This window comes from Heterocephalus glaber, unplaced genomic scaffold (assembly GCF_053883595.1).
Source record: "Heterocephalus glaber isolate CG9 unplaced genomic scaffold, H.glaber_assembly_v1.0 deba00001104, whole genome shotgun sequence".
In the NCBI taxonomy this organism is placed as follows: Eukaryota; Metazoa; Chordata; class Mammalia; order Rodentia; family Bathyergidae; genus Heterocephalus; species Heterocephalus glaber.
The window spans coordinates 1,787,908-1,814,296 of NW_028258193.1; the positions used below are offsets into that span (position 1 = coordinate 1,787,908).

The 26,389-nt window shown below is 48.3% G+C and overlaps 1 protein-coding gene across 5 annotated transcripts in view; it reads right to left on the reverse strand.

Annotated features, from left to right (window-relative positions):
- Csmd1 (CUB and Sushi multiple domains 1) overlaps positions 1-26,389 on the reverse strand; it is a 1,515,607-nt gene that overhangs the window by 26,098 nt on the left and 1,463,120 nt on the right. For all 5 annotated transcript variants that reach the window (XM_087210084.1, XM_021248185.2, XM_021248184.2 and 2 more), the window contains 7 exons: positions 24,993-25,166; positions 14,295-14,483; positions 11,777-11,950; positions 11,021-11,203; positions 7,452-7,628; positions 6,531-6,710; positions 5,759-5,932 (listed from right to left, as the gene is read on the reverse strand). In XM_087210084.1, coding sequence (XP_087066210.1) covers positions 5,759-5,932; positions 6,531-6,710; positions 7,452-7,628; positions 11,021-11,203; positions 11,777-11,950; positions 14,295-14,483; positions 24,993-25,166 — 1,251 coding nt within the window. The remainder of the gene's footprint in view (positions 1-5,758; positions 5,933-6,530; positions 6,711-7,451; positions 7,629-11,020; positions 11,204-11,776; positions 11,951-14,294; positions 14,484-24,992; positions 25,167-26,389) is intronic.

Here is a 26,389-nt window from a genome sequence, read left to right on the forward strand (position 1 = left end):
TAACAAGACAGATGAATGAGGTTCTAGAAAAATTCAAAACAGAAATAATTTCCCAGATAACTGCAGAGATGGTGAGCAGAGTGAAAGACATGATTACAGGCTCTAGAAGAGAAACAGATAAAAAAATAGATGAGCTCAGGACCATGCTGGTAGCCATGAAAGCCCAGTATAAGAAAGAAATGGAAGGGGCCAGGGATTTAGCTCAGTGGTTCTGCCACCTGCCCTGCAAGTGCAAGGACCCGAGTTCGATCTCCGGTGCCAAAAAAATTTAAAAAAAAGAAAGAAAGAAGTGGAAACCATGATTCCCCAACATAGAAAAGACATGGAATCCAATTCAAAAAGATATCTAGGAGATTAAACCTCCACTGAAAGTATTCACAGCAGATTGAGCAAATGTGAAATAGAATATCAGATATAGAAGACAGGATTGGGGTTAGTGACCATGAAAACACAGATTTCTTGAAAATAGTAAGGGAACACAAGAAATCAATCTAGCAGCTGCTAGATGATGCAAAGAAGAATAATATAAGACTGATAGGAGTCCATGAAAAAGCAGGAGAAAGTACAAATGACAAAGAAAATCGGTCACAGAAGTAATAGTAGAAAACGTCCCAGGCAGAAGTAGAGAATTGGACATATAGATAAATGAGGCATATAGAACTCCAACTAGCCATGACGAAAAAAAAAAAAAACTTTACCTAGACATATAATGGTCAAGATCCCAGAAACCCAACAGAAGAACAAAATCCTACAAGGAGTTAGAGAAAAGAAAAAAATCACATACAAAGGAAAGCCCATCAGAATCACAGCAGACTTCTCAACACAAACTCTCAAGTCAAGGAGACCTTGGAGTGAAGTATTTCAAGCCCTAACAGAAAATAACTTCCAACCTAGACTGTTGTATTCTGCAAAATTATCTTTCAAAATTGACGGGGAAATTAGATACTTCCATGACAAAGAACACCTGAGAAATTTCATGAACACCAAACCAGTACTCCAAACAATTTTAAACATTATCCTAGAAAAAGACAATGAAGGTCACAACTCCCTGAGGCTCAAGAAAGCAAAGCGACCAGGCAAGGCTAGAAAGTAAAGGGAAAGGGGGAAAAATAAAAAATAAAAGTGCCAACAACAGCAAAATATCATGACAAGGATGAGTCCGTATCTACCAATTATAATCATCAACATTAATGGTCTCAAAACACCAATCAAAAGAAATAGACTGGCAGAATGAATTAAGAAGCAAAATCCAAAAATATTCTGTATACCAGAAACACACCTAAATCAAAAAGAAATTCATATACTGAAAGTAAAATGATGGAAAACAGTTCTCCAAGAGACAGGAACCCAGAAAAGAGCAGGCATAGCAATCTTATTTGCAGACAAAGCAGATTTCAAACCAAAACTAATTAAGAGAGACAAAGATGGTTGTGAATGGAACAATCCAAGAGGAAGAGATAACAATCATAAATATATATGCACTAAATGCGAATGCCCCCAACTATACAAAACAAATATTAATGGACATGAAAAACCGAATAAGCACTAATGCAATTGCAGTAGGGGACCTCAATATTCTACTATGAGACAGATCATTTAGGAAAAACATCAAGACCAAAATTCTAGAACTTAACCAAGCTACTGAACAAATGGACTTAATAGATGTTTATAGTGTTCCACCTCATAAAATCAGAATATACATTCTTTTCAGTTGCACATGGGTCATTCTCCAAAATAGACCACATCCTAGCTCATAGGACATGTTTAAGTAAATGTAAAAAATTGAAGTTGCCCATTGTATATTATCAGACCATAGTGCAATAAAATTGGAGATCAATACCATAAGAAACAGCAAAACACCCACAAACACATGGAAATTGAATAATGCTCTACTGAACAACCAATGGGACACAGAGGAAATTAAAGGAGAAATTAGACAGTTTCTACAAGTAAATGGTAATGCCAGTACAACATACAGCAATCTATGTGACACAATGAAAGCAGTTTTCATCTGAAATTCATAGCAGTGAATGCCCATATTAGGAAAACAGAGGGAGCTCAAATAAACAATCTAATGCTGAACCTCAAGCTCCTAGCAAAAGAAGAACATGACAAACCCAAAACTCATACAAGAAAGGAAATTATAAAGATCAGAGCAAAAATCAATCCAATGGAGACTAAGAGAAAGATACCAAAAAATCAATGAATCAAAGAGTTGGTTTTTTGATAGAATAAATGAAATCGATAAACCTTTAGGCAACCTTATCAAATAAAGGAAAGAAAAGGCTCAAATACATGCAATTAAGAATGAAAAAGGTGATGTCCTAACAGATCCAGCAGAAATCCAGAGGATCATCCAACCCACTTTGAGAACCTGTACTCTAATAAAATGGAAAATACAGAAGAAATGGACAGATTCCTAGATACATATGAAATGCCAAAGTTAAATGAAGAAGATATAAAAATTCTAAACACCCCCATTACAATGAGCAAAATTGAAAACATAATTAAAAATTTACCAACAAAGAAAAAAGCCCAGGTCCTGATGGCTTCACTGATGATTCTGCAAGACAGAATTATCGGCACTACTGTTCAAACTCATCAATGAAATTGAAAGGGAAGCAATACTTCCAAGTTCATTTCTTGAAGTAAGTGTTACTTTGATTCCAAAACCAGGGAAAGACCCAACCAAAAAAGCGAACTACAGGACAATCTCTCGAATGAACATAGATGCAAAAATCCTCAACAAGTTAGTGGTAAACAGAATACAGAGGGTCATCAAGAAGATCATACACCCTGACCAAGTCGGATTTATCCCAGGGATGCAAGGATGGTTCAATATATGTAAATCAATAAATTTAATATACTATATTAACAGAGCCAAAGACAAAAACCGTATTATCATCTCAATAGATGCAGAAAAAGCATTTAATAAAATCCAACACACATTCATGATGAAAACCCTGCAGAAAATTGGAATAGAAGGTCTTTATTGCAACCTGATTAAGGCTATCTATGAAAAACCAACAGCCAACATCATACTAAATGGTCAAAAACTGAAAACTTTCATGCTAAAATCAGGGAAAAGACAAGGATACCCATTATCACCACTCCTGTTCAATACAGTTCTGGAAACATTAGCCATAGCAATTAGAAAAGAGAAAGAAATAAAAGGAATAAAGATAGGAAAGGAAGAAGTTAAGCTGTCAGGATTTACTGATGATATGCTACTTTACATAGAAGACTCAGGGGGCTGGGGATTTAGCTTAGTGATTCCAGTGTCTACCTCAAAAATGCAAGGTCCTGAGTTTGATCCCTGGTACCAAAAAAAAAAAAAAAAAAAAATCGAAGACCCAAAAAACTCCCCCAAAAGACTTCTAGACTTAATTGACAGATTCAGTAGAGTAACTGGATACAAGGTCAACACTCAAAAAACAACAGCCTTCTTGTACACAAATAGACTCACTGTGAGAGCAATCAGGGAAACAATTCCTTTTACAATAGCATCCAAAAAAAAAAATGAAATATCTAGGAATCAGTCTAACAAAGGAAGCAAAAGACCTCTACACTGAAAACTCCAGCACTCTGAAAAAAGAGATCAAAGAGGATATAAGAGAATGGAAAGACACCCCTTGTTCCTGGGTAGGAAGAACCAATATAGTGAAAATGGCCATACTTGCAAAAGTGCTATATAGATTCAATGCAATCCCAATTGAAATTCCAGCAGCATACTTCATGGACCTTGAGAAAACAATCCAAAAATTCATTTGGAACCAGAAGAGACCCAGAATAGTAAAAGCAATTCTAGGCAACAGAGACATGGCTGGGGGTATCACAATCCCCAACTTGAAACTATACTACAAAGCTACTGTGATAAATGCAGCATGGTACTGGCAAAGAAACAGACCTGAGGATCAGTGGAGTAGATTAGAAGATGCAGAAACAACTCCAGACATGCTCAGACACCTCATCTTTGACAAAGGAGCAAACCACCCTCATTGGAGGAAAGATAGCCTATTTAATAAATGGCGCTGCAAAAACCTGGATTTCAATCTGCCAAAGATTAAAACTAGACCCATATCTATCACCATGCACTAAACTAAGATCAAAGTAGATTAAAGATCTAACTAATAAAACAGAAACACTAAACTTGCTGGAGGGTAAGTTAGGTAAAACTCTTGAAGACATTGGCATAGGAAAAGTCTTTATGAACAAAACCTCAATAGCATGGGAACTAGCACAAAGAATCAACAACTGGGATCTCATCTTATTAAAAAGCTTCTGCACTGTAAGAGAAACCACCAACAGAGCTAAGAGACAACCTACAAGGTGGGAAAAACTTTTTAGCAGCTGTACCTCAGACAAAGGTCTACTATCTAGAATATATAAAGAACCTAAAAAAAATCAGACCCCCCAAATTCAAAGACCCAATTCAAAAATGGGCATCTGAAATGAACAGACATTTCTCAGACAAAGAAGTAAAAGCAGCAAATAAACATTAAAAAATGTTCAACATCACTGGTCATTCAAGAGATGCAGATGAAAACAACACTGAGATTCCACCTCACTCCAGAAAGAATGGCTGCTATCAAGAAATCAACCAATAACAAATGCTGGTGGGGGTGTGGGGAGAAAGGAACCCTTCTCCATTGTTGGTGGGAGTGCAGGATGGTTCAACCACTGTGGAAATCAGTATGGAGATTCCTCAAAGAACTAGGGCTGGAGGTCCCATTTGACCCAGCTATTCCCCTGCTGGGTATTTTCCCAAAAGAATTAAAATAATCATACCACAGCGATATATGTGTACCCATGTTCATAGCAGCACAGTTTGTAATAGCCTAAGCTTGGAAACTGCCCAAGTGCCCATCAACTGGAAATTGGATAAAGACGATGCATTTTTAAAAAATAAAATGGAATACTACTCAGTCATAAAGAATGACAAACTAGAGACATTTATAGCTAAATGGATGCATATCGAGGCCATGCTCTTAAGTGAAATAAATAGGACACACATGTGTAAGTACCGAATAGTTTCTGTAGTGTGAGAAACTGAAAGTGTGAATAAGGATTAAAATGATTAAAATGAATAATTGATATTTTGAAATAGGAAGAAAAGGGTCTAAAGGGGTAAGGGAAGTGGGAGGGGAAGGAGAAAGGAAAGAAGGGAAAGGAAAAATTATGATAAAAGAAAAAAATGGAAACAAAGTCTTTGTAAATAGGGAAGGGAGGAGGGGGTGAAGGGCGCACAGGTAATGGGGTAAAAATAGGAACCAAGATGCATCATGTAAATGTACAAGCACCCAGTGATAAATGTAAACGTACTGTGTACCTAAAATGTATCAATAAAAGAATTTAAGGAAAAGAAAATCACTGTGTCCCCATCCACCTTATTCATCAGAGCAGCCCCACGTGACTTCTGCTCTTACTCAGAGTCTGAATCACCATGAAAGGGAAATGTTTCCAGTGGATGCAGGACCTGAAGCACAACCGAAGCCTCCCAGGAAGGAGGACTCCAGCGCTGCTTCAAAAGGTGGCAAACGCAGGGGGTAAGTGCGTTCAGAGCGAGGGGTGGGCTCTCAGGGATCTCGACGGCAATGTGTCTTTTACTCTAATAATGTTTGAAATGTAGGCACTCGCTGTGCTTTGGGTCGCGGCTCCTCTGGTACTCCGTGTGACTCCACTCCGCTGTGCTCCGGACCCGCGACCCGGGTGGCGATGGCTCATCGCCATCTGTAGGGCGGGGTGCTGGGGAACTTACGCAGGCACTGGGGGACCTCTCCTTTCCACACCCCGTGACCTTCGCAGGAGAGGATGGCCGACTGCGAGAGCTGGAAGCCGTCCTCACAGCTGTAACTGACGCTGGAGCCCCAGCGGAAGTCGGTGCCCTCCACCTTCCCGTTGGGCACGGGAGGGGGCTGGCTGCACAGGACAGCTGGGGACAGAGAACAAGCAGTGAGCATCGCGCCCTGCACCTGGCTGCCACACTCCTGCCACCCACACTTCTGTTTGGGGTTTCTTGCATTTCGAGCAACATCTACACAGAGTTTTTGGAATGAAAGAACTGCCGAGGGGCTCTGGCAGGAAGACACCTTCCTCCCTAGCACCGGCCCCAGGGTGCTGGGCCATGGCCGGCGCCTGGGCACCTGTCTGGCCTCTGCAGCCCCACGGTTCTAGTCATGGACGTGTGCTATGCCACCTGCTGCTCCCTGCCTCCAAGAGACCCATGCCTGTGGCTTCCAACACCCCTGCCAGGGATGGATGCGGGCCACCCAAGCGCTGCTTCTCTACTGCTGCTCTGGAGTCCTGAGCTGCTGGCTGCGCTTTTCTGGGAGCCAGTCTCCCACGTGCAAAACTGAAGTTACCATATTCGGAAAATACGAGTGACTCAGTGTTTGCAAATGGGCCCTTAGCAGTTCCTAGAATCCCCAGCTCCAGGAAGAGCTGCATGAATGACTACAAAATGAAATCAAACCCCGCCCCGCAAAGACTTCTGCACTTGTCAGTTACAGCAGAACCAACGGGGCCACCACCTTTGCAGGCAGGCTTGCTCTGGTTCCATGCACTGTCTGCGGTACAGCGGATGGTGGAGGCCAAGGCAGGTTCCATCAGGTACCCGGGGTTGCACTGGTAGCTCACAGTCTTGTTGAAGGTGAAATCGGTCCCAAACTGTACACCGTTGGGCAGCGTGCCTGGGTCTCCACAGCTGATAACTAGTGGGAGCAGAATGGAAGAACCAGAGATGCGCAGTTACCATGGCGGGAGTGGGCTACAGCACTGTTCAGCCACTCTGAGTCCGTTCCCAGGACCAGTCATGAATCGGGAGGGCCAGCCCTTGCGGGTGACCTGGCTGAGCCCTGACTGGCAGGAGGCTGAGCTTTCGGAATCCCCCACCCCCGTCGTCCCCCAGCCCCCAGCTGCCACCCCTGGCCTTCAAAGCTCACTTTGCTGGTCAAGGACAGATACACAGCTGTCATCACTGAAATAAACATCTTATTTCTTTGGGGAACAAATGATCTACAGACAGAGAAAATCTTGATTTTTTTTTGCTTCAGCTTTACAATATCCAAGCTTAACTGGCTGTTTAAAGTAGCCTCAACTATTAAATTATAGAGAGAATGCTATTTCAGCACCTTGGGAGCCTGGTGTGGGGTGCACACCTTCAATCCCAGCGCTTGGGGAGCCTGTGGCAGGAAGGGCTCAAATTTGACCTCAGCCTGGGCAACTTAGCATCTTAATAAGACCTTTCCCAAAATAAAATCTAAGAAAAGGTCAGTGACGTAGCTCGGCGTGACAGCCCTGAGTTTAGACCCAGTCCGGAAGCAGACAAACAAAAAGTACTGAGGGAACAGTCACAGTAGGCAATCCCTTTTCTTTCCTCTCCGGAATCACACTCTTCCCTCGGTTACACGGGGTTCCCGAGGCTCCGAGGCCCTGCACCCACAGGCACTGACTTGTGCAGTCCGGAGCGCTGCCGGTCCAGGTCCCGTTGGATGTGCAGTGCCGCGTGGTGAGCCCTGAGGTCTTGTAACCATCCCAGCACGCGTAGACCACGGAGCTGGAGAAGAGGCTGCCGTCGCTGCTGACGATGCGGCCGTTGGTGGGTGTGCCAGGGTTCCCACAGGACACGGCTGGGGGAAGCAGACAGCACCCAGGGTCAGCCCGTGCCGGCCTCAGCAAGCAGAGCCCAGGACATAGGCTTGGGGTGCCGCAGTCCTAGGGTGGGTCCGCGGGAAGGGCTTTCTGTGTAGCTGACCAAGACTCATGGATTTCGTTACTGAACGTACAAACGCACAATGTGGTATTTTCACATTATCCTCTCTGAAGTGCATCACTGCCAAACCAATCCAAACACGAGTGAAGAATTAGAAACACAAAGCCCTGCTCCTTTGGGATCGAGCCCGTTTTTGTGCCCAGATAGAATTTACCCATGGGACACGGGCCTCTTGGCAGCTCCTTCCTCACTTCGAGGGCTTTGAACATGCTGGGAACCGGATTCACATCACACCCAAGAGGCTGCACTGGAAAACAGAGCACGCCTGGAATGGGGATGAACTAAGCTGAAGGTTGAAAAGGCCCCCAGTGCTGCCAAATCGAATGGCAGCTGTGCTCACCGGCTTGGATGATGGGGCTTTCCAGTGCTCTCCAGGGTGGGTTGATGTCACCCCCAGGCAGTGGGGCCTCAGGCAGTGACAGTGATGAAGTCTGCACTGCACGTGGCTTTGGCAGCGGCATGTGCCTTGGCCAGCAGACCAAAGGCAACTGCAGCACTGCTGGACATGCTTCAGGGGGCGAATTTGATCCTGCCTTCCCTCTCGCTCTTCTAAATTGGGCTTATTTACCAGAATAATTTGTATATTTTTTCCTTAACTCCTCGCAATGCTGGGGAAACAAGCAGACAGTTAAGGAACATGGCCCTGCTGGTTTTCATAACGAGGAAGCGTCCTGCGCCGGCCTGGGAGTGGGGAAACGACTGAACAAACTTCTGCACTGCTAGTTGCTCCTTCCTCAGAGCCAGCCTTGAGAACAAAGATGTACTTCCCTTAAAGACACGGAAGAAAGCAGGCTGCCAGATCTGCGCAGCATTTAGAAGTCATTACACTTGCAAGTTCAGGAGATTGCCTGTCTCACTACGCTGGGGAAATGCGCTGAGCTGGGTCTTTTTTGAAAGCCTAGCACTCAGCACACGGGCTGGTGCTCCACTTGGGTGCCCACAGCAGGCATAGTTAATCAATCACACCTCTTCTTTCCTCATGAATCTGGGTTCATCCTTTCTAACAGAGACCTGTCTATCAGCTTTCCTGGTTGCTCTGTGAGTTGAGAAACATCTACTCATCCAGAAGCAGATGATACATAAGGTTCCCTTACAGCTGAAAGACCTATGGTAACTGTAACATAAATTAAGACCCTTATTGCAGCAGACTGTGCAGGACAATTGTTCATTCAACAAACATTTATTTATCACTTAGTAGCAATAGGCGCTGGGCAGATGTCTCTTTAAATTTCTTCCCAGGGAAGAATCAATCTACCCAGATGCAGGTGTTTTCATACTATAGTCCATTACTATATACTGTATACCATGCTATGTACACTATATACTATCTTTAAAAGTCATCTGGGAAGGACCAGCATTAAAAGTAATCAAATAACTGGTGAAAAATATTCCAGGGAATACTTGTTATAACAGCACTGTCCTACTACTGAGAAAATCCCCTTTAATGACACTAGAAAGAACCCAGCTAAGTATTTTCTTTTCTAAAGTAAAATTTAGGATGAAGTTTTCCTTTCTTTTCCCCCCACTGGTAGTTACAATCAGAATGGAAATCAGAGGCAGGATCACTCGTCTATTTTTATACCAATGTGAGAAGGTTATAATGGTGTAAAACAAGAGAAACAGGACTCAAACACGAGATTACATTCAGAGTCCCTAGAAGAGAAAATGTAATTTTTAAACTGGCATTTAAAATTTCTCCGTATTCTCCGCTCTCTGATCTTATCATTTTTAAGTACACTTTCTTCAAGCATACTTGGTTAATGTGAGTCCTTTTGGTAAAACATAATTTTATTTTACCTGATGTACAAAAAAAGTCACTATACTCATCAGAAATGTGTTTCATTCTTCACCAGGGCCCATGAAGCTCAGCAGCATGGGCACTAGGGAGACTTCAGCTAAACCGTGCTAAATACGTGAGACTCTGCTCTTCCGTATTGCATGATCGATCAGCTCGAGTAAAGTTCTTTGGCAATAATGCCTTTGACTGAGGCTGGAGATGACAGACGCGCCCCAGCGGCTGTAAGGTACATACACTGCATGTAACCTGCCTGCCACAAGGTCATTGAGTTAGCCTGTGGCTCACGCTGTTGTCTTTCATTATTACATTTCCACTACTTGAGTCAAACTTAGGCTTTATCCCAGTGTCACAGGAAAAGACTATAAGTTGCCCAATGTAAGTAAAATGACATGTTGTAGTTTATGTAAGTGACTTCATGCGATATGGCCTTTGAAATACTAAGTTGATGAGCTTATGATTAAAGATTATATTGCTAACAAAATCAGACATGATCTAATAGAAATACGTGGAGATATATAAATATAAAATATGAAACAGGAATATAAATCACTTGATCTTTAAAAAGATTTTTAGCATTTTTCTTTCATGACCCAGGAACTTTCCCTCTGTTTTAGTTTGTCCAAGCTTCCCATCAGAATGTGGTGTTTTTAGTGGACTCAGAGAAGGGGGCTCATGAGGACAGCGTAGCCTGGGAGGGGACTGGCCTGGAAGCATGGCTAGCACTTCTGGAAACAGCAGGGCACTTATGTGACATCTGTGAACTCCTTCCCCTAGGGCAGAGTTTCTATGTTGTTATGTGGAAAGTGTTCCACACACAGAACACATATTTAATTAAATTGTATCATCTTTGTAGACTAAAAATTAATTGAGAAGTTTGTTTGCCAGGAATTCCTGGCACTTGTAGTGTTATCTGTCTGCATTTGGAATGTTTCTTCTGGACCCAGAACACACCCTCCTGAGCCACGCCTGCATCTTGTCTGCCTCAGACAGATGCTGCCGATGCCAGCTCAATGCTACCATGCACCCACTGAGTTTTCCAGCTGTGCCCACACACCTTCCAACTCCTGTTCCACCTTTCAGTCACCCACCAAGAGTACTTACTGCAAAATACTACACCGATGCAACCCCAGAGTCCGTGCACAAGAGTGGCCGGGACATGTGTGTGAATTGGAACTCTCAGCCCACAGATTCCCCTGGCTGATTGTGCAGCTCCTGCCCACCGCCCTTCAGCTCCTTCATTCGCCGTGAAACCTGGCACAACCACTTGGAGGCACCCCGGGACGTGCTGTCACCTTCAGAGCATGAGGGCCAGCATTGTTGCTGGACCTTGGAACAGTGAGGGCAGCACTAAGGGACCAGAGCCGCAGGGCCTGATGCTGCTCTCAAGTCTTACAGATGCCTTTGGAAGGCACTTGGCTGGGCCAGGGTGGGCGGAGGCCGCGGACACTCACCCTCGCACGCAGGCTGGACCCCGGACCAGGACCCGTCAGGCAGGCACGTGCGTTCAGCGGAGCCCCGCAGCTGGTAGCCCACCTCGCAGGAGAAGCGCAGCAGACTCTTGGTCTTAAATTCATCCCCGAGCCGAGATCCATGGGCAGGGGTCCCTGGGTCGCCACAGAACCCGGGGCTGCTTCCTGTGGAGCAGAGCACACAGACAATGCGGGGCTGTGAGAGTTGCTCCAAGCAGACGGCCCGGCAGGTTCGGGTCCCAGTCGATGATGGAGTGCAGATGGCAAAGCAGACAGGGGCGAGGGTGCAGGCACACAAGAGGGTCGTGGAGGGGCTGATGGTTCATGAGTTTGCCTGAGTTTCCGATGCACTGAGATTTATTATAGAAGCATCCATAGGAGGGTTAGGGTGATGAGCTCTTTCCAAAGCGTATTAATGTGATTTCAGACGCTAGAAGTGGTGAAAGTGGAAGACTTGAGAAGAATCACACACGCACGCACAGGCATGAATGAAACCACAGACAGGGACAGACTGAGAGGAGGCGAGCACGTGTCCAGCGAGGGTGGTCAGAAGCCCCAGAGACCGGCTTTGGGGAGGAGGATGCTCTTCGCCAGTGCTGGGGGCGAGGGTGACGGCGACCTGATGTCTGGAACGGGACTGTGAGAGTGGGCAGGGCAGCCACCCGTAACAACGCGCCTCGGGCTGCCAGGGCCCTGGGGCACTCAGCAGCTGCGCAACTGCACGCGCACAGGCCTCACCTGAGCAGTGGGGCAGCACCCCGCTCCAGCGGCTGTCCTCCCCGCAGACTCTGGTGCCGTTGCCGGTGAGACTCCGGCCCCCTTCGCACGCGTACTGCACCGTGGCTCCGTAGGTGAACAGCTCCCCGGTCAGCACGGCGTTGGCAGGGACCCCGGGGTGCCCACACGATATGGCTGCGGGGAGAGGCGTCGCAGCAAATGAGCGAACGGGCCAGTAGGCAGCTCGCGCCACCTGTCTCCCACACAGACGCCCACAGGCAGGGTCCCACAGTGCCCACAGGGGGGAAGGTCAACTTCCAGGCACCACTCGCCATGACCCCAGTGACCCGGGAGGCTGAAGCGGGAGGACTGCCACTTCAGCTCTGCTGGGTACCTAGTGAGCTCCTGCCTCAGAATTAAAGGGGGCACTGGGGGTGTAGCTCAGTTTCAGGTCTGGGGTTCCATTTCCCATACCAGAAAATGAAAAAAAATCCAGGTGAGACTACCTCGCCCAGAAAAAAAGGAAAGATTCTGCCAGTGGATTTTTTTTTCCTTCTTAATGAAGCTTTGCTTAAGGTCAAAATTTACATGTTGATTTGCAGAAAGAAAACTGTGTTTCTCCCTGTCTCCCCTTAACTGTAGCCCATGGGAACCCATGAGCAGCACCATAGGAATGCTGAGAAATTCGCACGGACACATCATAGCATGAGTCCCTTCATACTACTTCCTTTGTGTTTACTTAACACAAAATTATTTGCTTAGAGACAAAACTCTGCTTAGTCTTCAAATTCATAAGTCTAAGAAAACCATTCTAGTAATTTTTCTTTTTTTTTTGGTACTGGGGATTGAACTTGGGTCCTTGTGCTTGCGCAGCAGGCAGTGAAACCACAGAGCTAAATCCCTGGCCCAATTTTTCTTTGAATAGGAGGCATCTAAAAAGTGTAAGTTAAAAAACCGTAAGATTAACTTTTCTTCAAATTATTCTATTAAATAATCTCAGGGTCTCCATTCTTTCTCCTTAAATTATTCCAAGTGAGGCCCATAAATATCCCTGAAAAAGAAAACTCTGGAATGCAGATTAGTGTGGGAGAGTGAAGAGGTAGCTACAGAGCCCATAAATCACCAGACAGAGCTGCGAGCAGTGAGCTCCCTAGTCAGGACTGCGCTGAATCGCTTAACACTCTGAGGGACTTTGGTGGGCGCGGCACTGGAAGTGAAGTCACCGGGGCTCAGCACGCCCAGCCCCGGCGACCCCAGCTCTCCCTCTCTGTCTTGCCTTCACTGGGACATGGGTTCAGCTACAGACTCTGAAAAGGAAGGCAATTAGACCCGAAACTCTGGAACTGTGGCAATGACCAATTCTAGGAGAAACAGAGAAGGAAAGGAAAACAGTCAGTGAAACCACCGGGCGGCAGGGAAGGTGCCCTGAGCCTTCCCAGCCTGTGTGGCAGTGACAGTCCGGGCTGCGGCTCCCGTGGCCCTGGTCAGCACCAGCCGTGGACCTGGCAGTGCGCAGCGTCAGGGAAGCCCGGCTGCAGGCTCCCGCAGCCTCAGCGCCAAGCTCAGCATGAGGCCTAACGGACGTCTCGCAGGAGCTGTGGAGCCTTAGCAGGAACGGAAGGAAGAAGAAGGCCAGTTTCCCCGAGAGGCCTCCACGGCTGAGGCAGGGAAGCAGAGTCCAGACAGGGTCCACACAGGCTGCGGCGCTCTGAGGCCCGCACTTCTCACATGCACTCGGGTGTTTCCTTCTTGAAAGTTACTCACTTTCTGCACAGAAATTAATCACATGATAAGGTCTGCATTTGAGGCAATTTCTCTGTAGACTATAAGGCACTGTCTGAACTTAAAAGGGCCAAAGAGGGAAATTCCATTTATTTCCTAAATTTCCAGGCTGGGCTTTTAAAAGATCGTGCTGCTTGAGCGAAAGGGCAGTCAGATTTTTCAAGTGAAAGAAAATCAGACAATGGCTACTCGTTCATCTACGTCTTCTAAAGTGCACTGGGGGACGCCATGGGAACTGTGGTCCAGGCTGCCCCGAAAGGAGGAGGTTCGCACGCGCAGTCCCCTCCCTGGTTTATGGGGAAGCTTCTGCCGGTGCTGCCTTCCCACCGGAATGGGGGGCTGGTCCTGCCCTCTGAGGACCCCACCGGTGGCCACGGATGCTGACTCGGCACCTCTAGACCCCATGGCACAGCCCGGAGGCTGAGGCAGGACGGTGGTGCCGAGGGCACTGAGGCCGTACTGCAAGGGAGAGGAGTCAGCCTGTCTCAGGATGCGGCTGAGGCAAGGCACAGCCAGTGCACGCGGGCCAGAGCCTCCCTGCCTGTGTTCACCACGCAGGTGTGTGAACGCCCAGCGTCTCCCCTCCCTCCATCGTGAGCAATTCTGAGGTATGATTTCTGGGTCTTGGCAATCTATCCCAGCTCTCGCGAGAACTGACAGAAGTGGAGGCTCGGGGCAGAGCACAGACGTGAGGGTTAGAGTTTGCCTCGTCAGTTCTGCTCCGGCCGAGTGGCATGAGCACCCGCTGCTCACTCACCCAGGCACTTGGGCAGAGAGCGGTCCCACCAGCCAGTCGCCGTGCAGGTCAAGGCCGAAGAGCCCAGAAGGTAGAAGCCCTTCTTGCAGTGATACAGGACGCTGGTGCCAAACTCGAAACTCTCGGGGAAGCTCTGCTGCCCATGTCGAATGGCGTTTTCCACGAAGCCTGGATCTGAACAGTTCACCACTGGAACACAAAACGTTTTCTATGTCACTCAGAGACAGCTGTAACTACAGAACCAAACCAACCAACCAACCAAACAAACAAACATAAAAACGAGTCACAGAAGGCTCGCTCCTCATCATAGGAAGTTCACAAAATAAGGGCCTACAAAACAGGAGCCTCTTGTGAAACTCACACCCTGGATGAATTCTACTTCCGCTTCCTCCCACAGTGCCTCCAAAAATGTCAACATTAAGTCAGTTCTGATAGCAATGCTAAGGGCACAAGCCTAATTTCCTTGGCTGTTTTCTTGGATGTTTCAGTGAGTGCTCACATGAGTTTCCTGGTTAAGCTCTTGTGTCCTAGCTGTGGTGGAGTGGAACTGGCTGGCGTCCCTCTAGTTCAGCTGTTACTGGAGGGCAATGCCACAGTGTGGCAGGTTTGTCCCGCCGGGTCACCTGCCTCGGTGCCTCCTAACGGCTCTCTGCATGTGCAGAGAGCAGCCAAAGGTGACAGCCCTTCTTGATGGAAGTGGACATAGAGTCAGCTCGGAGGCGGCCCTGTCCCTGTAGAAAGCCCAGAGCAGGACGGTGGCCGCGGTATGGTGGACGCACTCTGAGTCTGAGGGTGGAGGCTCAGGGCGCTGCCCCTGGGACCCCGCCCTATACCCTTACACTGCGGGGGCAGCAGGACCCGTGACCTGTGCTCAGCCTCAGGCCGGTGGTGGAGCAGAAGCGAGGCCCCACTCTGCAGTCACTCACACCCAGAAAGGAGTCGTGCACAGTTCCCCAGGCAGCTGCTGCAGGGTGTGGGCCCAGAGCCCAGAGTGAAGGCGAACTCGAGCCCCTGACTCTGCCCCCTTGAGGAGGGCAGGGAGGTTTGGTGAGGCCTGGAACCCCTGGACCAGTGTTCCCCGAATCTTACCCAAGCCTGCATTGCAGAGGGGGGATGCGTTCCTTTGGGGTAGAGAGGAAGAACCCACTGTGGAGCACAGGGCTGTTACAGCCCGCGGTGGTACATGCTGAACGGGGCCATACAGAGCTCTGCAGCAGCAGCAATGGCCCAGTGGAGAGCAGCTGACCAACCCGAAGGATCCATGGGCCCTGCAGAGGCTCCGACAGGTGCTTCCAGCCCAGGATATGGACGTGGCCCGAGAGGATGAGCAAGGCCCGGCTCCCGGCCAGGATGCAGGGGACCGTGCAGGTTGGGTCTTTGTGTGGGCTGCTGTCGGGCCCAGGACCCGAAGGACCACAGCCTTGGTATACCTCCCATGGTGTCTGCTCACTTACGACCTCCACACAGTGCAAATGCCATGTCGTGCTGTCACACTGTGGTGATCAGGCAAGAGTGACGAGAAGGACATCTCCACGTTGCGGTACAATGCAATTTTTAAAAATTGAGCCACGGTTTGTTGAATCTATGCAACCTCTGGGTAGCAGTGGCCGAGCATATGTAAGTGTACACGTAAGGAATGTACACAGGATCACACATAAGTGCAGGTAACAATTGTGGGAGACTATATACAGAAGAATACCACACAACAGCCTTTAAAACCAAAGTCATATTCACTACTGTTTTGTAAGAAGATTGATAAATCTCTCTGGATACAGTCTGAAAACTTGCCTATAGTGAAAGCACAGTGCATTATGATAAATGCAAATGTGGCTTTTTAATTGAAACAAAATTAGAGAATAAACTTTACCATGGGACTGGAGCTTACCATTTCTCTGTGCACCGCGAGGTGAGCTGCGCCCCCTGGGGTCTGGAGGGCCAACTGCAGGAGACCGGGCCCACAGCCCCGCACCCAGCTCCAGCCTCCTGCTGCTGCTGGCTCCTCCTAGTCCTTTGCCTCTTTCCAAAACATGGTCCCGCCCCACAGAGCCACAGAATGGTGACTGCTTCCTGCACTAGTTTATAATTCCACCGACTGCAAAATTTCATTATTTTAACATTTTGAAAATACATGGACACTTTACTGCAATTATCTACAAAATAGTTCTGCAGTGAAGTCTGTTGTTTGATGTTGCTTGCCTTCTAATTCCTCTCCAGCCATACCCCACATTGTCTTCAGGTCCTCGTATCTAATCACACAGAAGCCCATGTTTACGACCTCTGAATGTGAACACCCAGTCTTACAGAACCATACAGGAGAGGAGAAAAATATCTAACATTTGCATACAATACAAAGATTATGCAATGAAGAAATTAAAAAATTATGTGCCTCATCACAAAATGCGGCCAGGCATGGTGTGCCTCACTTGCTACTCGCTGAACTGGCTGAATTTGTACACATTGATATTTGTTTTGGAACTTAGAGACAAAGCCCCAGAGAAGCTCTGGTGTAAAATCATGCTCCTCCAGGTGCCCACGCTAATCAGATTCGTCGGTGTGAAGACGCTGGTTTTTATTCCTTCCTGTGAAAGCTGAAACTGTAAAGTATTTCCTGGAGAACAGTATTGCTGCTGATTAGAGTGTACTTTCTTTTATTTCCCTAATGCTGTTAGCAAAGATAGCATCACCATGGTGGGGAAAGAAATATTGCCCAGTACCCTGGATCTGAGTTTTTTGACATAACACCCCCAGTGCAGGGCTCATGAACATTTGGTGTTAGGGGCTGAATCTGAAAATGAAGAGAACCTCGGGAAAGTCATGGAAATCCTTCAGGGAAATCGCATCTACTTCAGCCCCACATGGCACACATTTACTCTGGGGTCCTGTCCAAAACTCTGGTGGGGTTTCTCTACTTAATGGGGTGCATAGGACTCCCCCGGGATCTCACACTCATGACACATTTGAATGCAGGAGCAAGCGCTTGAGAGGAGAGCATGCTGAGAACTGCACACGGGTGTGACATGCGATGTCCTAAAACTGCAAGGAAATGAGGAGTCAGGACGCACCACTGTCTACACTAAAATTCTGGCAGGTTTCTTTGGTAAAGCTGCTATTTTTTTTTAGGTTTGCATTCTGGGGTTTTATATTAATTTGTCTCTAAAGCTTCACTACCTTTCTGAGCTGTCCTCCTTTAATCTTGCTCTTCCTGTCCTTTATAAAGTGGTTATGCTTCTGTGCCCTAAATTGTCTCCTGAAAGCTGGGTTGATGGGTGGCCAGGAGGCGACCCGGGACTCCTAATCCATGATGACCTGAAGACTCTGGGCAGTCGTGTCCTGAAATAGCAAATTTAGCATAAGATCTTTGCATTTTTCTAGGGAAACCGAGGATGCTCAGGAAAGCTGATTAACTCTGAGGAGGTCCCGACACGTGACGGTTTCCACGCCACACAGTGGACACCTAAAGTCCTCCCACAGCACCAGAACACTGAAGGTGCTGACAAATGCATGTTTATCATCTTCTCTTCTTTCTCAGGGTTAAATTAGAGAAAACGGCACACGGATATCCCAGAAGCGGTTGATTTAAGAGAAAACCTGGCTGTTTTGAGTCCACTTGATCTTCTGTTCAGCAAGAACAGATGATGTGTCACACAGACAAATGTCTCAGCAGTGTGCTGACATTCTCCCTGCCCGGCCCCTGGGTCGTTATCCACTTAGATGCACTCTCTCCCGGCCCTGGGGATGCATCCAGCACGATGCTGGCTGAGTGGACGCTGAGCTCGCTGTCTAGCAGGCTGGCGGAGGAGGGAGGCCCTCCTGACACAGGAGAAACCCAGGGACAGGATGCTGCCCAGGTGAGGCTGCCCAGCACCACGGCCACCACTTCCGGTCACGCCTCCAGCTGAGCTTGGCTCTCTTGTGTGGACAGTGCCCTGCGACGGGCTGCTCCTCCCTCCTGAGACCTTGAGCCATGTGACAAGAGACAGCACCAGCTGCCCAGTGGTTCATGCCAGGCCGAGTCGTGCTCCTCCCAGGGGTGATGGGTGGGGAGACTGGCTTCACCCCTCCACACAGGACACCGTCAGAAGCCACGCCCAGGAAGATGGGGACCAGGCTTTGCCACGCTGGGAAAGACTGCAGAAGGAATATAATCCCCGTTCCTGCACGCTCACTCACTGTTCTCCTCTGACTGGCGGTCCTGAGGTCACGTGTGGAACTGAGCTGCTCTCCTGAGACCGTGTGCACGGTGTCCCAGTGGTCGGCAGCCCTCTTCCCGGGAGACCGCGTGCACTGACTGCTGCTGAGAGGACATGCGAGTGGCAGTGGGTTCATCTGCCCAAGGCCTCAGCTTAGCCAGGACAAGAACTACCACCCTCAGTGTGTACCTGGGGGCAGAACTGTATAGGCTGCGAATGTTTTGTGCAATGTGATCAGTGAGTTAACTGGACATAATGAAAGGCACAAAGGTTTATAGCAAATGAACGACACTGAAATGATTCCCAAAACACAGGTATGGCTTTACCCTCAAACTCTTCCGCAGTCTCACAGAATGTGAGGCATTTCACAGCAGGCATGGTTCAAAACTGCCACTTCCTTATGCCTGCCTGTTCTTTGAAAGTATAACTTGTCGATAAATTAATAAATAAGTATGCCTCTTAGAAATCCCATATGACAGAAAGATATTAAAGTAGTAAAATACAGCGAACGAGGAGGGCGTTTACATAAAGAGTGATCATGGATCTGTATAAATTAGCAGTGTTCAGATAAACTCTGAGCCTCCGGAGTATTTCCCTGTGGAGTTTCTTTTGTCATTAAAATGAGAGGAAAAAAAGCGCTTTGTCTTTCCACTGAGTCCTGCCTATTAAAACGCAGCTGTGAATACAAATGCCACAGGGAATTTCATTTAAATAGACACAAATCTGATGTGATTTCCTAGACTACTGTCGGTATCAAAACTCTACGATGTCTTTACATTTCATGTTTTAGTGAGCTCGTAAAACACACATCTTAGCAACAGCTCCGTTTACTTTATAAACCCACGTCAGTAAGTCCATGCGCCTGGGTGGAGAGAGCGAATGTTGGTTTCGGATAGAAGACCCGCTGCTGTGGCATACTTAGGGTTAGGTGTGTGTCACTGTTAGGGTTCAGATCGCAAACGTCCTCCAGAAGTCTCACGTGTTCAGGGGAGCGGCGCGGCTGAGGTGGCTGGATTGGAGGTGGTCCCTGGGGGGTGACCTGGAAGGCCGTGTTCTTGTCCCCAGTTCCTCCCTTCTCTCTGCTGCCTGGCCCTGTGATATAAGCAGCTCTTCTCTGCCAGGCGCTTCCACCACGCAGTTTCTGCCTGGGAGCCGCTGACGGTAGACCGAATCCGCTGAAAATCAGGAGCCAAGGTAAACCTCTCCTTTAAGTTTCCAGTGTCAGATATTTTGTCCTGGGGATGGGAAAGCTAATTAATGGAGTAGCCATTCTTTCAATATTTTTCTTAATTAGCTTCACGTGGTTTTAAGTTGGGTACTGAAAGAAACACAGGTATGCACAGCATGTATGTGGAAGGTGCACACATAGGCAGACCCACGCATGAATCTGGGTCCAGGACATTTAGTCCAAGCATGTCCTTGATGACCGTGGAGACAGGACAGCTGGAATCCAACTAAAGCTATAAAAGTAAAGGAGGTGCTGATGATTGTAACTGCACGGAGGACCCTCGGAGGCACTGTGCTGAGCGAGACCGTAGACACCATCCTGTGCACTGGGTGACCTATGGACACCAGATGCTCAGAGTGAGCCGCAGACAGAAAGGGAAGCAGATGCCGGGCAGAGGCGGGCAGGGGGCAGATGCCCTGGAGGCCTGGGTGTCTCCCTGGGAGGTGACCCAAGTGGCTGGGTCTAGACAGACGTAGCATCTCACGGCACTGCTGTGCACTAAATGCCTTTGAGAGGTATGTTTCAAAGTGGACAGTGTTTCACTTTATGTTGTCTGAACAGTGTCTCAGACAAAGATAAGCACAGGAAAAAAAGGCTTGTTGGAAATCACTGTTTGGGACTGCCATCTAGCCCTCCCTTGTCCTTGAGCAAGGCCCCAGTGCCCAACATGCTGCCCGAGCGGACATATGTGTGGAGTTTCACATGACTTTAACTCTGAGAACACCCGTGAGAGGCCACCTCCAGGAAGTGACCTCTTGTAAGTCAGTTTTAGCTTTTCAAAGTTTGAAGTAACAAATGTGCTGTCTTTCTGTTTTTTAAAAATCATCCTTCCTGTGCAGTGTGAAGTTGTGTTTCTCTCCTTCAATCAGAAATGACAAGTAACTGCCACCAGCCAGAGGGTGATTCCTCCTGATACACAGCATCAGGTATGTATTTCTATCTATAAGACAAGACAGGGCGGGAGACAGTGATCAGCCTGCCTCTCAGGGTCCCCCAGTGCCCACTGCATATGCATTTTCAGGAAATTTGCTTCCGGTTTTTGGAAAAGTAGGCTAATCTTTCTTCTCTAGAAGCAAGTATGACGCAGAATTTTCATTAAGTCAAATGAAACATTTAACCTTCTCTCTGAACTAGAGAGCTAATGCTCTATTTCAAATATACAGGGAAGACTTGGCTTGTGCTTTTAATGCTTAGCAGGCAATTGTGCTTGGCCCTTTAGGGTGCGACCTGAACGTGGTGATGCAAAGTTCGGCTGTCACTGTCTGCAAGCCCCGTGCCGGCCCAGAGCTGCTCCGAGGTGGTAATAAGGCCGGAGAAACTTACTCAGATACTACTAACTGTGGTTTTTAAGGCAAGAAAACAATATGAGCACAAAACATAAGAAACTCCACAAAGGATGAACTGATGTGGATGATGTTGTCACCATGGACCATTGTGCTGGATATAAAATCATTGCAAGGTTAAGGGGATATCCCACCCCTTTCAAAATCAATATTACATTTACGAAAGTGAATGATGGATAAGAATTGTTTCCAGAGCAATAGTTTCTTGCAACAGTTCAGTTATTTCCCATACAAATAATTTATTCCTGAAGTCTTTACTTTAGGGAGTGAAGCCATGAGTGCTGATTCCACCCTGAAAAGTCTGTGTAGGTGTGCAGGGAGGAAAATTATCCCAGGGAGCAGTGATTAACCATGTTCCATCACACACCCACTCACTTTACACCACTGACGTTTTACAGTAAAAAATATGCTTTTTGGCAAATAGCAGTATGAAATCTAATTCATATATGGAAGATGTATAAATTTTACCCATTAACAGTCCATGTTTATATGGGAAGTGGGAGTTGCCACACAGCAAGGCTCCTTAGGGTACACTGAACAAAAATGTCATACTTAGAAAATTATCTGTGGGTTCCTTTAAGATTCACTTTTTAACTGCACCACTTTCTAATGAATTAGAAATATAGGAGCAAAGTCCTAATAATTTATTTTAATTACTTGAAACCAATATCCCTCGCACTTTTACCAAAAAGGAACTTCTACCAAAGTCTTAGACCTTATACAAAAATAAACACAAAGCAGATTATGTTTTTTAAATCACATAAACTACAAAACTTCACAAAACATATGAATATATCTTCAAGATCTAGGTCTGGGCAGAGCCCTTTGCCCTGATGTCAAAACAATGCTCCCTAAAGAAACCCTGTTGATGCATTTAAAATGTCTGAGGCAGAAAAGACACTGTGGCAGACTGAAACAATAAGCTGCAGACCAGCAGGAACCCTCAATCCTTGTGTTAGCCAGGTTTCCCTTGGTGGGACAAAAGTCCCAATCCCTGAGACTTAAAGGACGAGTGGTTTGTCTTGGCTCATAGTTTCAGTGGGTTCAGTCTATGGCTGGCTGCTCCAAAGCAGAAAGAGCATGGTAGAAGGACATGGTAGAGGACAGCTCTAAATCAAGGGCAGGGGAGAATAAGAAGAAAAAGGAGGAGGAGAAGGATGAGGAACTGGGCACAAGAAGACACCCTTCCAGGTCACACCCTGCGACCTACCTCTTGTGAGCAGGCCACACCTCCTAACAGCACATTCGGCCCCCATGATCTGTCGCCCTTCAAAAGCCCCATCTCCCAACACAAGACTTCTGTGGGACATTTGAGATCGAAACCATAACAATCACATACCTGGCAAATCAAGAGAACAGAGGATATATAAAGAATTCTTAGAGCTGAACCGTAAAAAACAGAAGGTCCAAGCAATCTAGTGAGAATGTGGGCTGCGGAGGTGAAGAGACCCTGCACTGGAGAAGGTGCACAGATGGCAGAGAGGCACTGGACAAAGAGCAGAGCATCCTTTGCCATCAGGAAACTGCAAACGAATGCTGAGGAAGTATCAGTCCATGTCTGTTAGGCGGCCAGGACAGCACAGCGTGCTGAGTGCTGGGAGGATGAGCAGACTGGCCCACCCACGTATGGTCGCGAGGAACGTCAGACAGCTGCTCTGAAAACCAGTCTGGCAATTTCCCGTGTAACTAAACTTACAAATCCCCTATGACCCATAGTTTATACTCTTGGGGAATTTTCCCACAAAATGAAAACCCAGGGTCCCTTAGAAACCTGTCTGTGACAACCCCTGAGACATTACCCTGGACAGCAGAGAACTGGAGTGAGATGTTGCCAGTAAATCAGCCATCCTGCCATTAGGCTGCCCAGCGGGACACAAACAAGAGCTACTGACACAGCAACCGCTCGGCCCGCTCTCTTGAGGGCTGGGACAGTGACAAAGCCGAGTCGCAAAGCCTGCACAATAATAGCCCCACTTGGTTTGTAGCAGTCTCACATACGGAGGTCATGGAATGGAGACCAGCACATGGGTGTAGGAACTGGGGCGGGCGAGGGGCCGGGACATTGGGGCGGTGACTTGTGGATCCTTGTGGCTGCACTTGGACCCCTCTGTGCCAACATGGGGTTGTTAGTGTGCCCTGGTACTGTAAGATGTCACCATCGGGGAGCACTGGTAAAGGGACACGAGGCACATCTCAGTATTATTCACCATAACTGCATGTAAGTCTACAATTATCTCAAGGTAAAAAGTTCTGTGACAAAGTTACTCACTCATTTATCAAACAGGAAGATCTTCATGGGAAAAGAATTGATGACATTTTATCCTGATAATAACATTTTTAACCTACGATATATTTTAAGTCCTCCACACTGACGGGTAATTTAACTACTCACCACATTAAAATGTAATTTTTAAATGTTTTAGTTCATACTTAATACATAAGAATAAGGGATCACAAATTAAGCCAGTCCCCACCAGTGCTCCAGTGGTGGGTTTTTACTAGGAAAATGCTGTGTTTAGTGAAGAGCGGAGAGTACTGCTACGCTCATGAGTGTCCAGTTAGAAAGGAGAAGCAGGTTCCAGGGGTCAGAGGACCCTGGGACGGGCCTGGGCGGGACAGCCTGGGTCTGGGCGGGTGTGCACAGGTCAAAGCCTGTCTGGTGTCCTGGTCTCTGCCTCCCGTGTGTCACTGAGGGCTGCACGGGGAAGTCAGCTGCAGGCGCGGAACTGTGTGGACTGAGAGGAATGCTGCGTGCGATTCCCTTCCACCTCCAGGTGCGCAACCTCCCACGGGGGCCATTTTGACCCAGCCTGCACACCAGACATTTCCTTCTGGTCCCTATCAGAACAAATGTAAAACAAAGCAAAATGAAAAGGTAATGGAAGAAGGAGGTGGTTCGCACAATGAAGCCTATCATTTCCTTTTACTTTCTGTTTTGTTTTGTTGAAGGGAGTCACTTTTGGCCAGAACAGAAGTTGCCATTCAATGCAAACTTCTTCGCCAGCACTACGCCCCTTGGCCTGACCACAGCCATTGGGCTCCTGAGAGAGAGGGAATCCAATATGGGTCGTGTGCTGCTCAGGACCTGGAGGCAGGACAGGTCTCAGCCTTTGCTCAGGGCCTTCAGCCCCGGGCTTTGTTGGGTTGGGGAACCAGGGCATCCTTGAAGCCCCACTGACACCTGGGTATGGTCCTGACATCAGCATCTTAGCTATCCTGGTGGGGAGTGGGGTTAGGGCTCCTGGGGTCTTTGAGCATAAGCCAAACACTCCCATCCAGACTGGGGCAGGATTCTGCAGCTGGGTGGCCAGGTTTCACCTTAACCACTCATTCAAGGGCACGGATTTCCACTCTTCTGTGTCCCCTTCGGTGATAGCCCCTGGGAACCCTGGAGGTAACAGGCACCTCTTAGAGCAGACAGTCCCTAAGGATCTTCTACCACACTGGCACCGAACAGAAGACCTGTCTCCGTGCTACACCTTAGTAAGAGACAGCGATTGAGTCCAAATCTTAAATATTATGAGTGGACACAGCCAGAGATACAAATCTAAAAGCATCTCCTTGGAAACTCCAGTTTAAGCCCAAATCAACATGACAATTTTAAATAAATCAAAAAGAAATAACTGAGATGAAAAAGCAACGGTATCTTCCTAAATACATTCACAAAACACCAGACGTGTAGGAGCAAACAGTGCTAACTCTGCACGGTGCGGGCAAATGACGAGAGAGGGATGACGGGCAGGGCAGAATCTGAGATCCTTGGGCAGGGTCCCAGCCCCAGGCAGGGCCCCGAGACCTGCGTGTTCTCAGAAGGCCTCACACTGCTCGACGCCCACGGGACCCGGCACTGGCTGAAGCAACAACCTCTCTCTCAGAGACAGGCACCCGTGGCCCCTCCGCCCCCACCCGGGCGGGGCCTCCCTTCTGGGGCTCCTACCTCGGCAGGCGGGCAGGGGGCTGCTCCACTGCCCGTTGCTCCGGCACTGGGCGCGCGTGGCCCCCTGCAGCAGGTAGCCAGTGCTGCAGGTGAAGTTCACCAGGTCGTTCAGGTTGAACTCGCTGCCGTTGGTGACCCCATGGGCGGGGTTCCCGGGGTGCCCACAGGTGATGGCTGTGGAGAAGATGGCCCTGGTCACTGCCATGTTGACAGTCATTGCTGCCTCCCGACTCGCAGAGGGCGCTCACGGGCGTGTGGGACACGTGGGTCCGCTCTGCACACTCCGCAGATGGCAGCGAAGGCTGAAGGGGTGGGGACAAAGTGCACCCTGGGCCACCTCTCCTCAGGAGTGCCAGAGGAGCAACACCGCCAGACCCTGCCGTCATCACGGGAGGGCATCGCTACTGGGTCGGGACAGCACGCCTGGCTACTGCGCAGCGGAGCAGCAAGAGCTCTCACCGCCCTTCTGTGAGCCTGGGTTTGGAAACTTCCTCTAGTGTACACCAGCTTTTTTTTTTTGGTACCAGGGATCGAACTCGGGACCTTGTGCTTGCAGGGTAGGCGTGGTGCCACTGAGCTGCATCCTGGCCCTGCACCAGCGTATTTTGTGAACCTTTGTTTTGAAACATTATGGGATGTGCTTGAAGCTGAACTGTCTGTGTAAGTTACTCCAGGCTCCATGGAGACCTCATGCAATTAGCAATGCTGCTGCCCCGAGCGCTGCTGCCCCAGGGGCCCTGTTGTCTTTGCAGTGCTGAGCAGTCAGGATGCCTGGCCCGGAGGAGGGCCCATGCAGCAGCGGGCGCGGTCGCTGGCCCTTGGCCACAGACTGGTGTTTTCCTCCTTACTTGTCTTGTCAGCATCTTCCCTCTTCTCCTAAGTCAAGCTGTATCTGTGCACTCTCCGGGACGGACAGTACCTGTCACCCTGACGGCCACGTCAGTCACCCTGACTCTCGTTTCATTCCCAGGAAAGTAAACACATGCGCGAAGGACAACTGGTCTGAAAGGAGTTTTGCAATAAAGAGTGGGGTGCATTTGTTCTAAAACCAGGGCCCACATTCACACTTGAGCGGCAGATTTTGAGAGGAGTCACTGTTCCCGCTTTCACCTCTCTCAGAGGACTCTCCACCCCCGGAGGAAACAGTGACCGGAGCAGAAGAGGGACACTGGCTGCCCTGGGAACTGCAGCCGGGCCTGCAGACACGGCGTGACCTCCTGTGATCCTCCCTGTCCACGGGGGAGTGAACACGCGACACCTCGTCCTGAGACCCGCCGGCGTGGGCTGATGAGCAGACGCGGGGGGCAGGGGATGGGCGAGCCCGGGGCCCCGGCTCTGTCAGAGACTGCGGAGTGCAGCACAACTCTTCCGCGCAGAGCCCCGGGCACCTGTGCAGG